Genomic DNA, 26159 nt, shown 5'->3' with positions numbered 1-26159 from the left:
ATACTGTGTATACTAGTCAGTCAATGACACAGCTCCAATGGTTGTCATCTGGTGGCACTGAGTGGACTCAAAAAGGACCAAAAATGTCATCTCCATTTAGGTTAGGTGACTTACAGTATCAAGTTCCTATAATTCGTATTTGTGTCAGTTCAAGCAAGGCTGAAATGATAGGGCTATTGCTCCAGAAATAGACTTTTTACGGAATATTTTATATTTTTAAGTGCTGATTAGATGCCCTGTGTGTGTGTGTGTGTGTGTGTGTGTGTGTGTGTGTGTGTGTGTGTGTGTGTTTGTGGGCACATCCCTGTGCCCGGCTGCCCGCACACATGTGCACACAGAGTTGCGGCTGGTTGTGTGAATATGTCCCCAGCTGTTGCCTGTTGAGTGCTGTGCAGATGTAACAGCCTATAGGCTAGAAATAGGCTATAGCAACTAAATATAGAGATAGAGAGGAGAGACGCGCACGCGCACACACACACACACACACACACACACACACACACACACACACACACACACACATCGTGGTGTGCATCATGGCACACCAGGTTGAATGCGTGTCTGTGGCTTTTATAAATATTTCCCAATGAAAAGTATTAATGAGAGTTTGTGACTGAATAGAAACTGATTGGACCCATCGGAACACAGGTTCGGTTTGGGTTTCGGCACGACAGCGACGACACTGATTACGGAGCAGTGGAGACAGGATGGGAGGTGTCAGGGTGCGACAGTCTGGAAGAGAAAACAAGGGGTTAAAGGAGACAGCGGCAAGACAACTTGATGACAGACTGATCAAACCCAAATGAGAAGCGACTGGCTACAAGCAGAGGAAGATAGGCGATGAGTGAAAGTGTGAAAGAAAAAGCAGGAGAGAGAAATAGGACTGACAGTTAGACAGACATCTGCTGAGTGATTGACGACCAGAGGGAGAAGAAAGAGAAGGGGGTGGGGGGGGGAACTGCCTACACCGCAAACTCTGAGGGTATAAAAATGGATCCTTACTGTCAAAAATGGAAAAACCAATCAATGCTATAGAATTTCACAAAGCTGTTGTTCTCCCTTTGATTATAAATGCACAGATTTCACTGAGTTACACTGAGGAGAATAGCCTCCGCTGTGCCAAAGTGCAGCACTACTCATCTGCCGTCAGAAATATACCGCATTTAAAGCATCTTTAAACCTTTCCACTCATTTACATATCCGCACAGGGAAAAGGAAAGTATTTGCTAATAATGGCCTCCGTGGATCAACCCGACAGTTTTCGGTTCAGGGTTCAAAAAGTGCTTGTCTATAATTCATAAGAAGCTTTGGCCTCTTGAAAACAGATAAGGAGTGAGTCCCTTAACCGCAAGTCTAACTTTTTAGGATCATATTAACTATTTATAGAGAGATAACCAACTCGGTTTCATAGTCTGCTCTGATATGGTCTCTGGTGTGCCAGGGTCTTGGCACCCGGCCGGCACCTTGGCACCCAGTGCCTTGGCACCAGGCAGGGGTGAAAAGTTTGAAAGATTCCAAGGGCCATAAAAAGATACTACAGCTTAAAGATTTCATTGTTTGATAACCTTTGACTAAATATCCACGGATATATGTTGTCATGGGGCCCAGAATTCCAAGTGGCGCCCCTAGCCTGGTGACAGCTTGTCAGGTATAAAAGTCAGAGTCTCATACCATATCCATTTCTTTTTCACCTCCCCAGGTGTTACAGTATCACATATTGTCCTATATCACCATTTAACTTAGTTGACCGGATTCCCATGGGCTATACTAGGCCCCCATCTGTTTTCGCTCTACACTAAATATCCTCACTGCAAAAATTCGATTGCGATACTTGTTAATACTCTTCTGGTATTATAAAACTCAAACTAAATCTTAGATATGCCTATAGAGAAATGGGCCCTTGGCTTGTCATATTTCTCACTGACCCAACATCATGGCAGGGAGGCGCTTCTATTGTCTTTGTTCCAGATGCTCTCTCTCTCTCAAAGACAAAACATCACTCTCACTCTGATGACTGAATCGGCATCAACAAAGGGCATGCAGTGCCATGCACTATAGCCTTGGATCAAGACTATCATAAGAAAAAGGTCAAAATCATGATAGTCTTGATCCAAAGCTCGGCCTGCACTCTGCATCGCTTTGCTCACGTGACCAAATGTTAGCCACACAATAGGGATGCTAGGGTTCAATTCGTTAATATTACGAACATCTTCACACACCCTCAATGCTGGCACACGGCACACAGCCCGAGTGTTAACTTAACTTTCGGAGTGTAAAATAAATTAAATTAACATGAAGGAGTTTACTGAAGCAGACATAAAATGTGGTCTGCTTGATATTCTGGGATAAAATTCCCTCCCCTTGTCAACACATTAGCCAACTGATCTGGAGAGAACTGGCAAGAGCCCAAATCAATGTGCGCAAAAGCAAAGCCCTGTAGGAGGTTTATCGTCTCTCTAATTAAGATGCACATTGACATCTCCCTGCGTTGTCGAGACGGGTCTTTATGCATCTATTAGCAGAAAGTCCAGACACAGTCTAGTCCAGTGGTTCTCAAAGTGGGGCGACTCCCCAATTAACATAATAATTAACATAATAATAATTATTCATTATTCAAGTGTTTTTCATAACGTAGAAGAACAATATAGCCCTGATTGCAAAATTACTATTTTGCTTTGCTGGAAGCCAGATGCATACACAACACATTCAGGGCCAAGTATGATCTCAAGAGAAGAGACGAGAAGCAGTAGCCATGAAATTATAGACGGCGTAAAGCTCACTGTTCATTCACTGCATGATGGAGTGTTTAATAGCACCTGCAAAGCTCAATAAACAAATCTACCCCATGAAGACAAACAGTAATAGCTACTTGTGTGTGTGTGTTTAAACATCATGACTTTGGCTTATTTTTCATGTAAATAAAGATTAGATTGTTTAAATGTTATTACATGATTTCCACTGACTGTTGTTACCCTGCACACAAGTTAAATTAACAGTCAGGTTTTCACAGTGTAGCATTCCACAAAGCTTATTTTGGCCCGATTGTCTCATAGGAGCAGATTCACACTATGGTCCCGGGTGCGCACTCGGTACCACTTGGCAGATGTTGTGGTAGTGTGAATGCTGCGTACAGTTCCCGGGAGCAGATCACACAACTGTTCCCGGGAACGTCTCGGGATTGATGGAAGTGTACTTGGATACGGATCGCTGCAATGTCAACACAGGAGTCAACCCACAGAACCTAGTCCCTCCACATTTTTGTGTGTGTGCATGTGTGTGTGGCTGTCTGTGTGTTTCTATGTGCATGGCATTGCTGAAAATGAGCACCTGTGCTCAGCTACCCTGGGTAAATAAATATATATATATATATATATATTTTTTAAATGCCAGAATTGTGCCTCCCAGTCCCGGCAGAGTAGTTCCGGAGTGGTTCCAACTTCCAACGGATTGTGTGGCCCTGGTCTTTCCCTATAGTGGGTCTGCTCGAGGGTAGCTACTGGGACTTAGTCGGGACTTGATCACCCCGGCTGGGTCACCCGAGTGAGGGCTATGATGTTCGCGAGACCCGAAACCCCTATGACCTTGGGATACATCCCTGAGGATATGTCCCAGGTGCATCCATGTATTTTCGTTCTGACACATTATACCTTCTGGTAGTTGAATGTTGACATGGAATGATAATCTGCTAGTGTTTGAGTAGCGTGAGCCGTGAAAACATCAAAAACCAAAAACACATGTGCTTCTGCAAGGATAAAAAATACCAAGGGTTAGTCAGTGACGTCACTGTTAACATACCAAGGATACGTATTGCGTACGTGGCGTCACCGCCATACTGTACACAAGTAAGACGCGCAAACGCGGGAAGCGAACGCACCATGACTCAGCCATAACCATATAAGGAGTCCCCAAAGCAGCTCCATATATGGGCACAAAAGCGTGACACACAGACACACAGACACACGGAAACACAGACAGACAGACATGATCTGCTAGGTCTCATAGTAAGTGCTCACTGCGTTCGCAATCACTGCGTTTGCAATGAGAGACGACGTTACATTGCGCTGTTTCAAAGATCATCAGCGCACACTGCTTTGGTTGTGTATTGTTGTTATATTCTTATTAGCAGACACACACCTGGCTGGGGCGAGAAGCGTGCAATGTCACGAGACCTGGGCACCATGTATGGGGATTTTGAATGATACACTGACTGACGGGAAATGCATGATTCAATAGTTAACTGGGACCTTTGTGGCAACCACAGTGGTTATCATGAGACTGTCACAATATGATCATATATTGGCATTCACATATATACAGTATATGGGCTTAATTGTGATCACAGTCAAGGATCTCCATATATGGGCATAACAGGGATTGCTAGTCTCTGACGGCAGCGCCTCTGGCGTTCCCTGGCACCGCTGGTGTCGGGACAAACAAAGTTTCAGGTAGTTAACTGCGATGGCAGTCTCCTCTGTGAGAGTGTGGAGGTCGTGCAGCTGTTACAAAGGATCTCCACATTGGGACCGACCTCGAGACTACATTACCTGAACACCTATATATGGGCAGGGACCGACCTTCGAGACTACATTACCTGACTATCCATATGGGCATATCAACACTGACACATCACTCACACTGACATCAGACTTGCACAGCATAAAAGACAGTTCTCACTCAGCTTCCAAACCTCAGACGTCAACCAACGCTCGCGGTATTACAACTATCTCAAATACCCCAGAATCTACAGTGCACGCATCCGCCTGAGTGACGTCAGACTGCTGGGCGGGTGAGTGATGGGGATAGTGGGTTAGGTGAAGGTTTCATAGTTATCAAGACAACGTCAGGAACACAGTCAAACTTGATTATTCGCTCTAAACACTGACAAGTGATTCTTCTTCTGCGACATGACATTCTCTGCCCCCAAAGCCCCATAGTTCACAGCGACACTCTGAGGCACATGAGTACCATTACAGTTGAATGAAGTGTACTCATGTGCGGAAGAATGAAGGCCAATGTGAATCATGGCCAGCGGGGACCAGGCAATCGTATCCGGTAACAGTTCGAATCAATCGGACTCAGTGTGAATCTGCCCTAAGACTCTACTTAAGAGTACAGTTGTTATTACATGTACCCTGGCATTTACACAATGTCAGTTTGTATACTGAAAGGTCTGAAGATGTTTCATAGGCAGTTGTGGAAAGTAACTAAGTATATTTACTCAAGTATTGTACTAACCCATTTAAGCCGATTTTAAAAACATCAAGTTTTATGAAAAACATAATTGTTTTTATTTAAAATTCATGCTCCTATATACACGGCAGCATCTAAGATAACACAGATGCTTTCCAGATTGAAAGGTAAGAACAGGTCTAAATGGGTTAAGTACAATCTTTTACTTGAGTATTGTTTGATACTTTATACTTCTACTCCTACGGCAAATATTGTACTTTACAAACACAGCCGATCTACAAGCTCACAACGCTTCGGTATGTGATGCATTGTGAGCTTGATGATCCGCTATATTTGTAGAAACTTTACAAAAGATTTAGCACTTTTTGTTTTGTACTTGTTTTGTAATCTATTTTGATGCCAGTACTTCTACTACTCAGGTCAAATTGAAATGAATGAACGTACTTTAACTTAAAAAGAATCTTCCAACTCTGCTCATGGGGGTCTATTTGTGAGTGACCAGAGGACCACTGTCTCTTCTCCCCATCTCAATCCATGCCTTTAACTACTTAAGCCCTATTTTATACCAAACGTTGTAGAATGGTGAAAACAGCCAATCTAAGAGCTGTATCGCCAATCGCCATGTCCATTAATGTCTATAAGTTACACAAAAGTAAGTTATAAATCCACAGCTAAAATTAGGTCAATTCTAGAGGACCTTTTGTTCCCGTCCATAAGGCATGTCACCCCAGACTGACCCGTCTCATATCCCTCCGGTTGGAACTGCATATCCTTGTATCCATATTTCAACTTGTTATGTATTTTTTGTTGTCGTAAATGAATGGCCTAGAGCTGAATTTTTATCAGATGATATCAGAACCTGTTGGTGTGTGCCTACAGTAAGTAGTAAACATGCTGAGCCACCAAGCTGCACCACATTATCAAGATTTTATGTACTTTGTTGTTATAGTAAGATAACTCTTGTCATGGCATGTTTAAGCTCCAGCAGCAAAGGACATGACTGGGTCACATTTGCCGGAGTGAAAAGAGGCCCAACTGATGCTTTCATTTGGTGGGAGCCCAAAAGGTTAATAACGAAGCGGGTTGTGGCTTGCGAGGTGGCCAGTTCAAATCCTCAGATTGACTTGGGCAATCAGCACAGTGAATGAGTAATGTTCTTCCCTTCCTCAGCGACGACCACTGAAGGAAGCCACTTAACCCCTAAACGCAGCAGCGGCAGCTTTGTGACTAATGGCAGAAGAATGGCTGCAATGTGTGAATGTGTGTAACCCCTATCCTAAAAAAAAGAAGACCTTCCAAACTCATCAAACTGTCAGAATGATGGTGGATGAAGCACAAGGGAATGCTCCTTGTTATCACAAAATATCTGAATGCAATAACCGACGCTACAGTATGTGTCATGATGAACACCCTAGGTTTTAGGAACAATGCACCAACACTCAGAACCAACCGCTGACCGAGGATTGAACCACACCGGAGGTTTCCGTCATGTGATTTTCTATTGTAGCCATCTATAATCTAGCAAAAAAGAGAAAGAAATACATAGCAATAGTGCATTTCTGCCTCTCCCTACTGTGAAACAACAACAAAGCACTGTTGTTCTTGGATATCATTGCTGTCAGGCAGACCTTTTATCGAAAATATTTTATCTTTTTATGTTTTTCTTTCATAAATTAATGATATATTTGATACATTATCATATAACACTGTCGCGCAAAAGTAGCGGAAATATCACTATTTCTCCCATGAAAAGTATAAGAGCTTGTGACTAAATAGTAACTAGGCCTGTTGGATCAATATTGGAACCCGCCATTTTTTGTCTTTCCTGAAAAGTAAAATGGCTTTATCCATTTGCAGCTTACCGCAGCGACAATGACTATATGACAGAGCTACAGCTCTGGTCCAGGGCTCCCTTGGAAAAGAGATTATTAATCTCAATGAGATTTTATTTCTGTTAAATAAAGCAGTGGTGTGCATTTAGAGGGGCAGGTGCTCAAGTGAAAAAAGGGCACCTTGTGCAGAGCGTGGTACTTAATAGTGTGAGATTTATAGTTTTTGGGGCATAAATAATATATTAGAAGCTTTTGTTTTTCAAGAATTGATCAATGTCACCATGGTCCACATAATGTACACTGTACAAAAAAGAATGTGAACTTCCAGACCCGCAGGAACGCGCCCAGGGTGCCGGTGAGCCCGCCCCGCGTCCGAAATGACAGCGTTACCGTGTGGGGGTCATCCAGAAACGGTGAAGCGGTCCGAAACGGTTGAGAAATGACAGAGTTACCGTGTGAGTAACTCTGTCATTACTGCCGTGTGGTGGTAACTACCATGTGGGTAACTCAGTAGAGGGACCCCCAGGGGGTGCTTTGTGAGCTTGTAGATCTGCTACTTTCGCTAACTTTGCGTGACACTAATTTACTGATAAACATGAAATATGGAGATACAAGGTTTCTGCCTGACAGCGACAATATGCACATCCAACTAGAGGGCACTGAGTATCATGGGACACGAGACAGGTTCAAACAGGGGTGACATGCCTTATGGTCGGGGACAAAAGGTCTTCTAGAATTAACCTAATTTCTGCCATGGATTTATAGCCTTATAAATACTGCATGTATTACATAACATGTATGATAAAGATACATTATATGGCATAAACTCAGCAACAATACATCCCAGAATCTAAAGATTATCTCGGGTTAGATGGGGGAGAGGGGTTTAAATAACCAAGCAACACACCACTTGTGCACATTATTATGCAGTCATCAAAAATAAAACTGATAATCCTAAAGGCTCGAGGAAAACCGTCGGCTACAGTAAGGACAGTTCACCCCATCAATAATTACATAGGAGAATTGACTCTGTGCAGAGTTATTTTTTTGAGTGGTGCAACCACTCCTACAACCAGCAATGTCCATGTACCTGTGTACCTGTGTGTGTACCTGTGTGTGTGTGTGTGTCTATGAGCACGAGTATGTTACGTATTTATACCAGTAGGGGGCGCCAGAAACAGAGAGAGGGGTATAGTGCTGTGTGTCTAATGAGAGAGAGAGAGAGGGGGGGGGGGGGGGGGGGGGGGGAATTGCACCACTCAGTTCACACGTGTGTGATTTTTTAATAGTGGATAACAGCACTTTTAAAGAATCGAGCAGAAAATAAATGTACTATCTTCTGAGGTGCTAACCGTATGTGCTATAAGATGTTATGATGAAAATAGTTAAATAGTTTCTGAATATCCTGATAGTGGCTGTAATGCGCAAAAGAGTTGCATAAATTCCAATAACTACAGTAAATGAAAATGAAAATTCCTGAAATTATTTAGTTAGTTTAATGGTATTTTTCATTAATATTTGATGCACTGGCCGGCTAGAGAATGGGTCCACCTTATTAGAATAATTAGGCTAATTCAGTATAGAGGGTTCAACAGTTCTCTTTTGAAACTGCTTTTATTCCAGAGGAGCTACTGGGCTGTGTGGCGTAAAGCCCTATTGATGTTTGTACCAGAGTGTAATCTTGTTTTAATACAGTAGGCAGCCTAAAGCAACAATTTGGTCTGTGTGTACAAATAAGGTCAAACAAATATTTTCAATACAACTTTAAAAAGGCAATGTAACACAAATTATTTTTACCATCGTAAGCTGTATTATTGTATATTGTATTGCACCTGCTTTAAACTGGCTGCTCTGCTACAAATTTCTTAAAACCATAAATACACGCTTTAGCGGCATCTGTGGGTGAGACGTAAGAGTTGCTTGAATTAATTTGCATTCATGTTGGTTGCAGTAAACTTGTGCCGAGTAGTTCACCCTAGAAATAACTCATTTAATAACATCGGTCATTACAAGTCAGACTCAGTATAGGTCATCAAATTATTGGCTTAGGCAAAAAAACAAAACAAAACAACGTCATGAATTCAAGGCTTAATGGGCTGTTGATAATGGATAGAAAATAAGTCATACGTTTTTGGGTGAACTACTAATTTAACTACTTGCAAACTGGCATCCCTATTTTGAGAATTATTGACTATTATCCTATATTTTTCAATATTTTCAAAAGAAAAACTTAAAATTGTAAAAATAGCCCATGAACAAGCTCACACCATATTGTCATGCAGAGTCCCAGAGATACATTACATAGTGAGCTTGTAGATAGTCTATTTACTTTACATAGTGAGTTTGTAGATAGTCTATTTATTCTTTAACTAGGGCTTAAGTGGTTAAAACACCATGATTTTGGCAAGACATTATGGTACTTGGCAGCCTATGGTCTGTGCAGTAATCTTTCTAATGACAAGGAGGATGGAAAATCCCTACATGCATTTTACTGAAAAGCATTTGAAACAGATCACACTTTTCTATAACCCACAGCCCTGCAATAGCTGGGGTGGGTCAACAGTCTCCGTGATCGTCTCGTTGATGTAACAAGACATCTGTTACATTGACTGTAGCAGACGGTGCAGGGTGTCAGGGGAATTCAACGTGGCGTCGGCATGCGCTTGCCACAGATGGCTTATCTCACACTAAATGATTCAGAAAATGATAATATGGCTCCAAACTGTGAAAAGGTCATCTCTTTTCTCTAAGGGAATGTCTTCCTTAAGAGTCTGGAGACAGTCTCTGTGAAATATCTGTCAGGCGCTCGCGCTCCAGAGGATGGGTTTACCAAATCCATGCAAAGACAATTTCTGATAATCTCATTTGAACAAGGAGATGAATTATTGCTCAATTTAAACATAAGCAAGACAAAACATGACATATTATCTTCTCACGCAATTTAAGGTAAGGTAATAGGACACTGATAATGCCATTATGCAACTAGCCACTGTCATTACTGCCAAAAGTGAAATGGGTTTATTTCCTCAAAATGACAGCTATATGGTTCAACATATAACAAGGCCTACAGCAGTAGCTGGTGTCACGGAAGAATAAAAGGCGATACATATAGTGTGCAAGTCCTAACCTATAAGTAAGCTTCAGGACCTGTAAAACGAGCCCCGGCCCCAAACATGGCATGTGGTTATCTGTCTTTCAGCAGAACACACAAAGATCGTCAGATACAATCAGAAGCTAAAAGTTGTACATTGTAACTCAATCCCAGTATAGGCCACCGAAGATAAAAATCAGTGAAATGTAAATCAACACATTGGTGTAGAAATGTGACCATTCAGATAGTGTCAGGGCCCTATATGGCAAGTTGGCAACAGTAAAGGTCATTACACACTGGCGAATTGTCGACGAGATATATTCGTGTGAATAATTCGCATTTAAAAAAACCCAATTGAAGTCCATGCAAGCTTCCACATCAGTGGCGAATGTGTGAAAATGCGACAGTTTTCGCTCTTTATTTGTTCGCTCTGGTGTCGTATTTTGCAGAGATTCGCAGGCGAACTGCAACATGCAATATTTCGCATTTTCAGATCGCTTATTCGCATTGCGTCGCTAATTCGCCAGTGTGTAATGACCTTAACACTGTTGCATTTGTTTTATCTTGCAACTCTGTCCACGCTGGATTAAAAGTAACAGAAACAGTTGTTTCGAAATTCTCTCTCACTCTGTCTCTCTCATGTGACTTTAGGTCTGCTGTTGTTTAGCATCAAAGACGCAATCTTATCTGCCGTGTCTGTCATTCCTGACATGGACTTTAGCGCTTTGGATGGACGTGTACCTCCCCTTTGTCGAGTCCTCTCTGTTCTCCGTGCAAAGATTAGAGCGAAACTGACAGGGGCAAAGACAGTGAGAGAGGGGGTGGAAGGAGATGGATTTGTGGGGACATGAATGGCTCGCAGGTGTTTTGTGGTGGGGAGGGGTGGGAGGGAGCGAAAAAGAACGAGACTGAAAAACAACAAGAGATGCTAAGAGAAACAGAGAGAGACTAATGTGAAGAAATGAGACAGATGACTGCATGAACAGACAAACAGTTCTGACAGAGAAAGCAAAGGAAAGCGAGAGGGAAAGAGAACAAAAGATTAAGAGAGCACTGGAGCCATGACCTTTTATCCATCTTGTCAAGACAAACAGAGAGAGGGTGTGTGAGAAAACAAGATAGAGAGACAGACAGACAGAGAGAGAGAGGGAAAGAAACAGAGAGAAAGAATGAAAGACATCAGCGAACCTGAGCCGTGACTTTTCCCATCGAGTTGTCATTATGTTTTATGGCAGAAGCAGTGTTTGTGAACTGAAGTGCAGTTTAATAAGCAGAAGACAAGAGGTGACGGTTTTACAGTAAGAAAATGTGTTTTTTCCCACATTGGCTGACAAAGGGACCTGTCATGAGTATACTTAAAGCTGCATTTGTGAGATATTTTTTATAGCTACGAGGCCTGAAAACAATATGTGCATGAGCCTTGCCGTCCATGTTGATTTCTTCCCAATCGTTTCTAAAGCATGTTGGAAACATCTAAGCTCCATAGGATCCCAGCACCCCCCTCCCTGAGTTCCTGTTTGATTTGGCACCTACCTCGCTCTCTAACCATATGAAGTTATGAACCCTAGTGCCCATACGCTGGGCATGTCATATAATAGAACATTCAGTAGAAATAGCAGATGTACAAACTTACGTCTCACAGCGTTGTAGATCGCCTAATTTCAGTAAATAATTGTAATTGGTGTAGAGGAAAAAAATGAGGAAAAAAAGGGGGGGGGCTCCCCCCCCCCACACACACACCCATATGCTTCCCATTATGGTGGATATTCTAGCTCTCGCATAACCTCTAACTGCATTTTGGCTGAATGGGCATTACAATGAAACGTTTTACAATAAAAACATTGAAAAATCGAAACAATAACCAGTTTAATTGGCAGATACCCACTGTACCTGTTCACATGACATGATATCACAAATGAAACCGCCTGCTGCTATAGAGACTAAGTTTGTCTTGCATTGTTTGCTGTATAGTCTGCTGGGTGCTTGTGAAGTTTTCTGATAAACAATGGATGTGGCGTGTTGCAGGGAGGGCGAGAGCTGCTTTGTGTAAAAAACAACAGCTTGTGATCATAACTTCCTTTGATAATCGGCAGGGACCATGCATCACACACACAACTCACTTTGTTGGAAAAAGGTGTCACTTTCTCTGTGTGGCGGAAAGAAACTCACACGTCAAAACATGGTAGGATTATCAATAAAGGCACAAAAATACATTTGCTAAAAGATTTTAATTATCGTTTTAATCATTCTTGGATCAATTTACAGTTGTTTTTGTTCATTCTTGTCAAAGGTAAACCCCATTTGTTGTGGTTGTCTTCAACATGTGTAAGGGCTAATTTATAACTCATCATATGACCACGCTGATCCACAAAAATAACAGATTTTCAGTTGAAAATCAGTTATTTCTTTCTAGCGACGTGGTCCTGCGACAAAGTATATAAACTAGGCTTAAATGCTTTTTGCCCCCCTTCCCAGACCCCTAACGTAAACTAACATTACAGGAGAGCACATTCTCTCATACACACTTGCATATTCAGATCCTACAAACGACTCCTTAACGGGTACGAAATTTCTAAATGCCACATACTTGAAAAGCGCGGACGAACACATTCTACATACGCACGCAAAATGTGCACACGTTTGTCCTCATTCTCATTATCTCTCCCTCTCTCTCGCACACGCACGCGCACATGCACACGCACGCGCTCACACAAGCACGCGCTCACACACACACACACACACACACACACACACACACACACACACACACACACACACACAGACATACACAGACACACACATACCATCACTGCCGTGTTTTATAAATATACATTACAATGCAGTCTGCGTGTTTCTTGCCATGAATATTGCAAGTGCAGCACATGAGGAATGCCGTCCTTCCTTCCCATTTGGCCTCTTCTCTGATTTCCTCTGTGCTGTCATTATTGGTTCATGAAATGCGTCTCAGCAACTAAATCTGGTTAAGCAGTATCTGTTACATGAGAGCAGAGCGTTACTGACTGGATATCCTTACTCACTAGTCAGAACCAATATCCTTCATTGTTTGTCAGACTGAATTACATCTGAACATCCACCTTGTTTTGCAAAAGCAAATGCTTTAGTATAACTTCCACTGTATATAAAAAAATCAATAAAAAAATAATAAAATAAAAGTACATTTGGCACAGTAGCTTAATGAGAGAAATCCTACAAAATGCAGACAAATAAATTAGGCACATAAAAAGGAAACATAATCCGACGTGAACATAAAATACGTTGTGTGTTAAGTAACTAAACTTCAAAAAACGCAGAGCATCGCCATCTCATCAGTGCGATCCTACATCGTCCTGTGTTGCGGTATAAAAACGTGGACCTCTGCTGTTTATTTGCACATTCTATTTTTTTTAAACAAAATGGTGGCAGCGCTACTTTGTGACTCAAAGCACAAAGTCTCCTCAGGCACCTGCCGCTCTGTCTGGCGACTGTATGGGGTCGTTTCCATGGTGACTGAGACTGAATAGCCATCAGCGCTGATTGGCTGGCGACTTGTGAAGTGCGAATCTGTGTGTGTGTATGCATGTGTGTGTGTGTGTGTGTGTGTGTGTGTGTGTGTGTTGGGGGGTATACAGCGGGCTGTCGGGATTGGAAGGGAACTGGCTGCCAGGATGGGTTCTTGGAATTAATGGTAATCAGAAACCATTCTGCTGATTACCGCTCAGAGGAATAAAGGCTCGACACCCATGAACATCTAAGTGCTCAGGGGTGGGCGTGTCGGCGCAGAACACAACGTCTAACCGCATCTAAGTGCCTTCAAATTGCCAGTCCTGGGTTATGTATTTTTTCTAGGGGAGGTTGGCCAGACTGAAGGCAGGAAATAAAAGACTCAGAAATAGTGGCGAGAGGCCTCTCACTATATTCCTCTAAGAAATGCCAGTGTTGTGTCTGTACCTATCACAAAGCCAGGAGTACTTTTAGATGTCTGGAGGAAATCGATTCTGAAGAAGGCGTGTGGAAATCTGCGCAAAAGTCCCATTTGTTTCCACCAAGACACCCCTCCGTGTGGCTCCATCATCGGTTCATTCACGCTAAAGTGAAAACATTCGATCATCAATGGGTGCAATGGCCTCACTTCATGTCAAGGACCACCTAATATAATGGCCAGAAAAAGAAAGCCTTGCTGCAGAGAACAGTTTCAGTGTCACAGTCCGGCTCTCTCTTCACTGCATCAAAGTCAAGTTTAATCCACTCGTCTTTTGTAGAATGTCTGTGGGTTAAAAGGCCTACAATCCACCGGGTTCTCTGCGGTAGAGAAAGATCAAATCCGGTTATGACCGCTGTGCTCCTCAAAAGCTTGCGGCCACTACATCTTTTTGGCTCTCCATTTAAAGACAATGCATCGCGTTCCTCCAGAGTGTGACATCCATGCACCTGTGAGGGTGTGTGACCAACATCCATCACTATATAAATCCACTTGTGCTGTCGGAGCGTGTGACAGCCTTGCCTCGGGCTGCCAGGGGCGACAGCAGCGCTGTATGGTGTGTGTGTGATGTATTTTCTGAACAGTGGTTGGGGCTCTTCATGTTGAGCCACATAAAACCAACATGAAAAGCGGCGGTATTCATTGGGAAGTGTCCATAAATGTGTGTTTGTTAAAAGGCCCCTTTTTTTCGAGCTTTTGGGTAAAGTTAGTCCAGTTGTGCATGTGTGTGTATGTGTGTTTGTTTTTTGTTGATTTAATTGGGTTTCAGTTTGTGTTTCTGATCGGTAGTTTTTTCCTTTATTCCTGCTCATTTCTAGATTGAAGACTCACGGTCGTTGGATGTGAAGCCCTTTGGACGAAGGTGGTCCAGCTATGCGGGAAGCGTCATTCCCGGCGACAGTCGCTAGGACAACAGGAGAGCAGACATGAGCAGCATCGCCAGAGTGAGAAGAAGGCGGTCACGCGACGGGCTGCTGCCACTGACACTTTTCTCCAGTTTGGGAACTTCAGGGTTAAATTCGTCTGAAGAGACAGACACAGAGAGAGAGAGGGAAAATGAGAGGAAGAGAAGAGAAATTGACAGACAATGAAAAGGGACAGAGTGCACTTGAACGTGTAGGTGTGTGCGTGTGAGAGCCAGAGAAACGAACCATTGAATTTCATTATTAATTCATCAATCTGAAGGCGATGTATGATGCATGCAAATGGCGCATTTACATGCTGAGAAAAAAAGCTACGATGCAATTATCAACAAGCCACCAATTACCATCATAACTACTTCATGTGGATGTTTCCCCCACAGGATGCAGAATTAAAGGCACTTTGTTGCGATGGCAGTCTGTTCGGTTCTGTATATTCTTTTCTTTTTTTCCCCATCTGTGCCCCTTTTTCACACTATAATGATTCTGTTTTGATCCTACAGGGTTTCAATCAAACCAAATTACTATGGCTTCACCATTGATTAGACACAATGGAACATTAGCCGGCGGGGAGAAGAGAGGGAGAAAAACCAGGGCAGAGCACGCTTTGTAATATTCTGTAAAATGTCTCCGATGTGGCTTGTGCTCATCTGTCATTATGCGTCCATGCGATGCTTCCTGTCGTATCAATGGCTGTTTCACACTTAAAACTATACAGCAGGTCGAGTTGTGCTGATACATGCGCGGTGCTGATTGCAGATCTACCATGTATTCTGGGAAGATGCTGGCTTGTGCAGCTTTGCTTGTGCATAAAACATTAGATATGCAGTGTTAAAAAACACTTGGGTCCTTCCATGAAAAGAGCGACTTAGTGTATCCAGGGGAAAGCTATAAGCCCTCATTGATTTCACATGTTCAAAACATTTCGGCCGTGAGGGGATGGAGGTCGATGAAAGAGATAAACCTTAAAGGGGGATTTTAAAGCTCTGGGGTGAGCAAGATTGTGTGGATTGCAGAAAAGGGTGTTTGACTCAAACTTGCAAAATGACAGCTACGGTACTTGGGCACAAAAGCCGGAATTATACTTAGTTGCCTTTCGGTGTCACACACCGAACATTCTGCCCAGAATACTGGGATACAGAATACAGAATAGTGGATAAGCTGAGCAGTGCTGCATCCTCAAAGTCAAAGTTGTACGATTTATCACACACATAACCGCAGTGAAATTTGTTCTCCACATTTGACCCATCTCTTGGAGCGGTGAGCCACAGCCAAGGAGCGGTGAGCTGCAGCCGTGCTGCGCTCGGGAATCATTTGATTAGTAGATTTGACTCCGCAATCCAACCCGTGAGTGCCAAGCAGGGAGGCATTGGGTCCCATTTCTACAGTCTTTGGTATGACCCAGCCGGGGATCGAACCCCGACCTCCCAGTTTCAGGGCGGACACTCTAACCACAAGGCCACTGTCTGGGATATCCTAGTTGCTGGGATCAATTATTGATAAATTGCTCTCAGCTACTTTATTAACAAAGGGAGGATATTGGTTGTGATGTGGATGAGAATCAGTAGCCTAACAGGATCATCAGGAGGTGTGATTCTCCTACAGCACTGCATGTACAGTTCTGCCTCAGGGGTGTTTCCTACCTTTCTAATTTTGTATTTGTACAGCGTGACATAACACGCCACAATGATGTCAAAACACAGCGACAGGTGATGAAAAGCATAAGGTAGAGACAACAAACGTGCAACAGCTCAGACAGCAACGGTACAAATTATTCTCTGCGGTTAATCTTGCAAACCACAACGACCTTGATCAACACCAGGTTTCTTGTGCATCCCGCCACCGCCAGCAGGTGTGTGTGTGTGTGTGTGTGTGTGTGCGCGTGTGCGTGTGCATGTGTGCTCTGCTGACTGTGTCCAGTCTGGAGCTGTACTTGGAGGCTAGTATTTATGTCCCCAACTCATATTTGTGCTGAGACGGAGGTTATATTAAGTGTATACCTTAGTAACTTGCACAGGGAAGAACTGCCTTTTGTCAGACCTGATCTTGTTGTACTGTACACAGTGCTGCTTTCCTTTTCTGTATTGCAATGACGTGTCCGTCTACAAATGACTGAACAAAAAATGTAATGTGAATCCTGTCCCATCCCCCACACACAGTAATTTGGAACTTTTTACTGCTGACATTGATATATTATGCCATAAAGAAGAAGTGTGGCCTTGCCACATAGTCATAAAAGCCTTATCATTGTTTGTTTGATTGATTGATTGAATACTTTATTGGCAGAAATGTAATCACTACAGGGTACAGTCAAATGCACGTACAAAGGGATCACCGAAAAATAAGTCCTTGCAGTCTTGTTTCCATTCAGGTCCTGGTTATTCAATTCATAATCATAACAACAAAATTCAAATCATCATAAAGGTAAAAATAACTAAAATATGTACGGGTTGGAGAACAAAGAAGGGGGTTATAAGGAGGTGGGGGTAGTCACTAGACTAAAGGGGGGGGGGGGTAATAATTTCCTCTCCCTTTGGCATTCTGAAAGGTGAATTTTCAGACCTGTTTTAAAGGACGCCAGGGATTTGTATTTTTTAAGGGAGGGAGTCAGGGCATTCCACACTTGGGTGGCAGTGCTGTAGAAGCAGACATTGCCCATGTTTGTTTTGACAGTGGGTGGTACCAGATCGTTGTTCTCTTGTATTGTAGCTGTGGGAGTTGCTCACTTTTTTTTAGGTAGTCAGGTATGCAGGTACAGAGGACATAGAGGGCAAAGCTGCAATTTAAATTGCTTAATTCTCTTTTCTACCCGGAGCCACCCTAGACTATCGAATTTGGTTGCAAAATGATGGGTCATTGGCCCCAGACCAAGGGGTAGTAAAATGTGTTTGTTTTGGGAGGTTTGTAGCTTGGTCTTTAGTGTCATAGAGATGTTTGAGAACCAAGAGGTGCAAGCATAGTCAAAGGAGGACTGAATTATTGAGTTTACGTCAAGAAATACTTACTAATTGTTATATTGACAACATGCCTAAGCATTTTGTCATTCTGAGGATAAGCTAATTAACAAATGAAAAGGTTTGAGTAGTTGCAAGTAATACATTGTGTGGTGCTGTTTGTATACAAATTGTTTTAAGAAATGCACCATTTTTTGCAAATATTAAGAATGGACCTACAGAGAAACCTCCAGATGAATGTGATACATTATGTTAAGAAAGTAAAGCAGCGAGACAAACCTCTGCAAGAGTTTGAAAACCATTCAGTGACACAATGATGTCAAAGCCAAGACCTACAGTACTAAAAACAGCGACAGGTGATGACGAACATCATGTACAGACAACAAAAGGTGTCAACAGATGAATTCTCAGACAGGAAAATTTTCAGCATTCTGTAGTTCAACATCTCCGAAAGACAACACGGCACGCGACCAGACCGGTTTGTCCCCGTCACGTGTGTCTGACTCCTGGCCACATCAACGCTATTCTTAGCACCAGCGAAATGTCTGCGTGGCTGACAGTGACACTCAACCCTGGCATCCACACGTTGACACATCAGGACAAACTGGGCTGGTAAACAGAGTCACAGGGATGCCAACCTGCCCGTCTTGTCTTATCTATTTCAGGGAGTCAACACGATAATTCATTATTATATGATGACGCATTGTCATTATACATCAAGAGTTGTCTGTTAAGGCGATACTCAACCTGTGAGTTTTAAATGTCATGGTATTTGTTCTTTAAAAAATGAGTTGTAATACAGATAAATAGGAACAGTACAGGTGAGTATATAAGTTTCCAATCAATGCTAGAACACAATAAATGGGGGGGCGCTGTTGTACAGCCTAGGAATGGATGTAGACGCTTTTTCTGCAAGCTCCGCAAGGTCTTGCAGAAAACTGAAGTGGAACCCACCAAAATAACAACATCTATTTACTCGTTTGGTCATAAATAAGAACACAATCAATGGATTGATCATTCAAATAAATATGATCTGAAAATGCATGAGGCCCACCCATCTGGCTGCCGTGTTAAGTGGTCAGATGGGTGGGCCACGTGCATTTTCAAGATTTTAACGTGGGCTCCGATTTGCAACCACTGGGAAGAAAAAGAAGCATTTTCTGGTCCACAGTCCACCACCCACGTTATAGTCTGCCCTTGACCCCTCATGTCATAACTTGGTAAACACAAGGGACCTGTGTCTAAGTGAAGGCAGGGTAAAAGACTGCAGACTACGGATGTCTGGCGTACAGCAGGGCCCTGCGGCCAAATACGTCCATGTGAAGCTAGAGTAGGGAATGAGGCATTACCCCAGGTGAAGGAGTTCAAGTATCTCGGGGTCTTGTTCACAAGTGAGGGGAGGACGGAGAAGGAGATCAGCCGGAGAATCGGAGCGGCAGGGGCGGTATTGCAGTCGCTGTACCACACTGTTAAGAGAGTTGAGCCAGAAAGCAAAGATCTCTGTCCACCGAGCAATCTTCGTTCCTACTCTCACCTATGGTCATGAAGTGTGGGTCATGACTGAAAGAATAAGGTCGGGAATACAAGCGGACGAAAGTAGTTTTCTTCAACGGGTGGCTGGCATCTCTGGGGCAGACCAAGGCGCAGTTGGAGGAAACGCATCGATTCACTGGCCTTAGAACATCTCAGGATGCCCCAGGAGGAAGTCACAAATGTTGCTCTGGAGAGGGAAGTCTGGAACACTCTGGTGAAGCTGTTGCCCCCGCGACCCGACTACGGATAAGCGGTTGAAGATGGATGGATGGATGGATGGATGGATGAAGCTAGAGAGTGGGTAACTATTCTGTTCCGTGTCATCAATCAATGTCCAACTTGTATTCTCTGCCACGCGGTCAACCACCACGTTATGTTTTCAATGTGTGCCCTTCTATGTCAAAAGGTTTGGACTCTGTTATGGCCTATTATAAGTCAAATAAAAGTTTTAAATTAATGGATTGCATTGACCATGAAGTCAAGGCCCAATATGTTATATTAAAGATGTATTGTGAGGTGTGTGACCGATAAGCAAGAAGAATTACTGTATACAAACTGGCGATCCCCAACAATACATTCTCTACCACAATGTACACCTAATGCAATGTGTCTTGAAATTAATTAAAATGTATTTAAACCGTGGCCTATACTGTAGTATACGTCATTGACTGGGGTCTATAGACTGTACTTAAGTTGGCCCCATCCTATTTTCCCTCCCTCTTCGATGAAAATAGCAGAGTTACTTCATGCACGATACGGACCTCAAGTGCTAGAATAGATACATGGCTGCTCTGTTTCAGAAGTGTGAAGAGATCCATCGCTAGTATCGGCATCTTTATAAGTTGTCACTATAAGCGTATAAAGACAACCCACTGGGCGTAAATTCCTGTTACTCTGGGAAGAGATGAAAGTGTAAATAGAGTGTAAATACTGTATCTCCAACTGCGAAACCGTTATATATTGTAGTGTAAAATATAAATAGACCTACAGTGCATGTACGCGTCAGCAGTGTAATCAGGCCTTTATTGTGTATGTATGCAGCAGCATAGAGTTGGATTCTCCAGACAGGAAGACTCTTTCCTTTGATCCAAACAGGATAACACTGTAGGGAACCCAAACACAACAAACGCAGGACAGAATTTCAAGGCCAAGCATGTCTGTGTCTGTGTGTGTGTGTGTGTGTGTGTAGACCAGGTGAGAGTAAAGGCCAGCAGTGTGTGTGTGTGTGTGTGTGTGTGTGTGTGTGTGTGTGTGTGTGTGTGTGTGTGTGTGTGTGTTTGCGTGTACTGACTTCAAATGTATTCTGCAGAGACCATCAGTCAGCCAGAGGCCAGAGGCTATCATATGATTTGTTTTCTTTTCAATACAGAACATTCTCCTTCTGTTTAAGCTGAGGATACTCGCTCCCACCACATTGAGCCTGTCTGCTTTACAGTATCTCCCCCCTCTCCCTTCATCCTTATAGCTCCCTTCCCCGTCATGATCACTTAATCCAAACTGCTTTATTTCATTTACTCTTTCGCTCTCCAAACTTTGTTTTTACTATATCACTCTTCCATCGCGGTCCTTCGATCTCTATCCCACTCCTCGCCCTCTCACGGTTCTCTCTCTATCCCACTCCTCGCCCTCTCATGGTTTCTCCTCCCTCCTGGTTGGCTTCCTCTCAATGGCTTTTATCCCTTTGCCCCACAGTGTGATGATATGTCTCTCTCTCTCTCTCTCTCTCTCTCTCTCTCTCTCTCTCTCTCTCTCTCTCTCCTTCCTTAGCTTCCGTCATGGACAGTGTACAGTTCTCCGATAGGAGCGGACATGATGAGTCTACCCAAGAGGGCTTTGGCTGTCTGATGGTGGAGGGTGAGATAGACTTCTGTGGCTTATGTAAGTTGTCAGCTATACATTATTGACTGGCTGGCTAAGGTGTCTTCTCTCTCTCTGTAGGTAAACATTGGTTTTTCATTCCTGGCCAGACCTGTCTTGACCTTATGGATTTGGGGAGGGGGGGGGGGGGGGGGTCAACTGTGTATGTGAGTAGAATGTGTTTGCTTGTACAGCAAGTCAATATACTTTATGAACAATAGATTTCTACATGTATGTACATTTGTACATGCGGTTATAGTATAGTCACTTCAGGGCTACCAAGTGACCGGCAGACAGCCCTTCTCCCTATGAGTCACTTCAGGCCTGTAGTGACCTGCACACAGCCCTTCTCCCTATGGGTCACTTCAGGGCTACCAAGTGACCTGCACACAGCCCTTCTCCCTATGGGTCACTTCAGGGCTGTAGTGACCTGCACACAGCCCTTCTCCCTATGGGTCACTTCAGGGCTGTAGTGACCGGCAGACAGCCCTTCTCCCTATGGGTCACTTCAGGGCTGTAGTGACCTGCACACAGCCCTTCTCCCTATGGGTCACATCAGGGCTGTAGTGACCTGCACACAGCCCTATGGGTCACTTCAGGGCTGTAGTGACCTGCACACAGCCCTTCTCCCTATGGGTCACTTCAGGGCTACCAAGTGACCTGCACACAGCCCTATGGGTCACTTGGGGCTACCAAGTGACCTGCACACAGCCCTATGGGTCACTTCAGGGCTACCAAGTGACCTGCACACAGCCCTTCTCCCTCGCTCCATTATAATTTGCCAACTTGATTGACATTTTCCTTATGGCAATTGGCATTTGGAAATGCCAAATTGGAGAGTTTTGTTGGAAAGGGGGAAAAAATGGTTTGAATTTACATTCTCTACATTCTAGAAGATAACACTGATCTCATCGTTCACACAGAAGAGGCTGGATGAAAACAAGATTGTGGAATAACCTGTTCCAAACTGTAAGTAATTAGAGTTGAATATTAAGCAAAGGACACTGTGTCTTTTCATCCTAATCAGCTCCCTCCTGCCTGCCTGATATTTAGAGTAACTAACTTGCCTGCGCCATCGGGAGCTGCGTTGGGCAGTGATTAAGGAACGCTATGGGCCTTGTCTGGCACTATTCCCTGAGTATCTTGACTGTGTACAGTGTGACTGTGTAACGCCCCTATCATCAGCCATCAAACTTTGCAACTCCCTATCCTCATTCAAAACCACCCAAAAAGAGCAACACATTTAAACAAGGCTTTGCATGTCCTGACTCCTGATTATGAGTTGAATACACAGGACCACAATGGAAACAAGCCCACAAGGCTTTTTTTGTGTTATCCTTTTAGCATTGCTTACATAATTGTACTTGCTGTACTGTTTGCCATTCATTTGTTAATAAAGTATTCAATCAATCAATGGACTGGGATTGTATTCCTATTTCCTATAAACCTATTTCCTATAAACTACACAATTCGATTCAAACTTCCAACTCAATTTTGATCTATTCTAAAAAGGTGAAATTCTATTAAAGAAGTTAACTCATCTGCATATTGGATACCAAGAAAGAAGAAAAACAGCCATCCCTGTACTGTGCTGCTTCCCACTGTAACTGTTTGCATGGTGTCTTCAATGTCATCATCCTTTAATGACATTTTATGAAAAGGCCAAGAGAACAACAAATGTGCTGAGCATACCGCAAGTAAGTGGTGACGTATGTAATTCTATTACTCCATTTCACGGTCAGGATCGAGGCTGCTTAATGTGAAAGCCCAACATATTAAATATATCTTATTTCTGTCCAGAATGCCTCTGGCTCCTGGACTCTGACAGAGCAAGGCCCGAGTGGGAAAACTCAATGCCTGCACAGGTGAACCAGGACGTGCGGTCCATGGTTTCAAGAAGGAAGCCCTGGATGAGTGGCATGCAGCTTCTGGCTATGAAGGTAGTATCCTGAGTCCATGCTCAAAAAGCCCCAAATCTGATACTGGAAAATTGATGCTGGAAAGGTGCAGTAAGATGCCCTGGGGCTGGTACATGCCTGGCTCCATCTTGCCTATCCACCCGCAGGGTTGGAACAAGACTGGCTAATTATTACTGGCTTATTGTGAGCAATTGATCAGTAGAAAGGGCTTTTATAATATCCTTGCCTAGTTTTATTAGCCTTTGGTTGTGAGGTTGGACTTGAATATAAATACATTAATTTACTTCTTAGAGAGAAGGCTATAGCCTACTTTATTAACATTAAGTGGATCCCTCGCGACCAGTGAGGGACTCGTTTGCCAAAATATGCCGATCTACAAATTATGCGGTGCGTCACTGACACGTTGTTAACTTGTAGATCTGTCTATTTTGAAGTGCGTTAGTAAAATCACACCATAAACGTCATTATGTTAAAGTTCCCTATTGCCTTTTATGGTGTTAAATGGGGCATGGAACAATCAATGCAAATTAACTTCTCGATAATACGGTTGTGATTTTACAACAGCTGGCAGCCGTAGTGAAATACACCTGTAATCCGTACATTTCAGGGACTGGGGGGCATACAGTACTTAGTCTGACATACCAAAACCAACAGTACGACATACGTAGCCGGTTAAGACTCACCAGTGGCTCCGACATGCGTGGCCGGTTAAGACACATTTAAATTTTTGTTTATTTTAGATCCTCATTAGTCACTGCCTCAGCAGAGACTATTCTTCCAAAAAAAATAGCAAAAATTTAAATAACAATTAAAGAGCAAATACTACAGTATGCACATTCATGTACTGTACATATCAAGTACAAAAACAACATACGTGGCCGGTTAAGACTCACCCATGGCTTCCGCGTGCAGTTAGGGTTAGGTTAGGGTTTGGGGTGTCGACCAAAGAAACCTCAGCGACTTACGCACCGCTTTATACATTTCACGTTGGTTTTTGCTTTGAGAAAATACATCCTCCTTTAGTCACTTTATTTACACGTTATTTACGAATCAGGGCCATTGAGAGAGATTTACAATAAAAAGACAACTACTGTATTAGATGGATTTCAGTTCAAAATGCAACAAAGGTATTTACAAGCTTGTAAATAACTGCGTTCTATTAAACTTGGATCTGGATTTGAACTTGAATTCTTGTTAGAACGGACAGCTCTTTTGATAATGCTGCAGTGGTTCCTTTAATCATAGCCTTTCGACAAAATAACAGTGTCCGTGACCGGAAAGTTTAATAAAAGCATAGCCTACCCAAGGAGTAAGTAAGCCTTGCCAAGCCATGGCTTCCAAATACTGCAGAGCCTATTTCTGTAGTGTGAGGCAGCTTGATGTACATGTACACCCCTGGCCTGGACATGACGCTAGTATGTTGCAGGTACCCCAATACAACCCTTGATGCTGAGTGCCAAGCAGGGAGGCATTGGGTCCCGGTCATTGGTATGACCCGGCCAGGGATCGAACACCGACCTCCCAATCTCAGGGAGGACACTCAAACCACAAGGCCACTGAGCTGGTAAGCTCCCGGGGATACTCAAATACAAATCTTAAAGGTCCAGAAATATGTTTTTGAAAAAGGCAAAGGTCAGCTTATTAATGTTGGTCAATTAAGCCAATTGCTTATACAAATCGGATCCCAAGTATGAAAATATTTCTTTTCACTTTGACAAATATTCCCCTCCAAAAATGTAATAATCAGGAGAGATATTGTAGCGCTGTTCTCCAGCTAAAGTTGAATAAAAAAATCTCAATCAAATTATGGACTATTGCACACTGTGTCAAACACTGACTGCTTAATAAGAGAAATAGCACCTTTGGTCTATTACCATACATATCGTGTTGCTGTTAAAATCGGTACACCCCTAATTAGAGCGCTTTCTCCACACAGCCCTGTGATGTAAGCTATAGGCACATTTGAACACTGCCACTCTCAATGTGGGACAGGGTCTCAATTTGTGGGATGCCTGAAAAGGGACCGCAAAGTGGGACAGTTGGTGTTTGGTCAGTGGTAACCCTAATATGCACATGAATGTGATTTTGATTGAATGGATGCGTTTGGTGGATCTGATGTAAAGCGAGGTGGTACCACTCACCAATTTCATGTATTTTGATGTTTGGTCTGACCGTGTAGTCAGGAGGGGTCTGACTGGAGTCATCATCTGCCTGAGAGACTGAGAGGTGCAACACACAACACACACACAGGGGGGGAGGGCAGAGAGAGAGAGAGAGAGATAGAGAGAGAGAGAGAGAGAGAGAGATGTCGGTGAAAATGGAGAAAGAAAGAGTGAGAGACGAAGAGGAAGTTGAAGGAGAGAAATAACGAGGGGAAGAGAGAAATACAGAGAGAGAGTGGAAAAGGTTGAAGAGAGAGAAAGACAGAGAGAGAGAGAAATGGAGTGTGTGGGGAAAAGAGTGGAGAAAGGGGGAGGGCGAGAAAGTGGGATAGTTGGACAAAAAAGAGAGACACGGAGAGAGTACACACCTCATTAAAACAATCAAATGTGCATTTTTAGCCAATGTTATACAAGCTGTCCATCTACAGTACATGTGTTTGGCAGTGTGGGCCCGTTGGTTTGTCCATCTACCGTACATGTGTTTGGCAGTGTGGGCCCGTTGGTTTGTCCATCTACAGTACATGTGTTTGGCAGTGTGGGCCCGTTGGTTTGTCCATCTACAGTACATGTGTTTGGCAGTGTGGGCCCGCTGGTTTGTCCCTTCCATCTACCGTACATGTGTTTGGCAGTGTGGGCCCGTTGGTTTGTCCATCTACAGTACATGTGTTTGGCAGTGTGGGCCCGTTGGTTTGTCCATCTACAGTACATGTGTTTGGCAGTGT

General features: G+C 43.3%; 1 protein-coding gene across 3 annotated transcripts in view; it reads right to left on the bottom strand.

Annotated features, from left to right (window-relative positions):
* The window catches only part of efna3a (ephrin-A3a), a 117369-nt gene that overhangs the window by 18687 nt on the left and 72523 nt on the right, over window positions 1-26159 (bottom strand). For 2 of the 3 annotated variants that reach the window (XM_080787952.1, XM_080787953.1), the window contains exon 4: window positions 25417-25494. In XM_080787952.1, the coding sequence (XP_080644078.1) occupies window positions 25417-25494 (78 nt within the window). Of the gene's footprint in view, window positions 1-12386; window positions 15116-25416; window positions 25495-26159 lie in introns of those variants that run through there. The other variant, XM_080787951.1, reaches the window with a different exon arrangement.

Source organism: Protomyctophum bolini (genome assembly GCF_963924005.1).
Source record: "Protomyctophum bolini genome assembly, chromosome: 17".
Lineage (NCBI taxonomy): Eukaryota > Metazoa > Chordata > Actinopteri > Myctophiformes > Myctophidae > Protomyctophum > Protomyctophum bolini.
The sequence above is the reverse complement of the archived record's forward strand: the minus strand, read 5'-3'. Positions and strand labels throughout refer to the sequence as shown.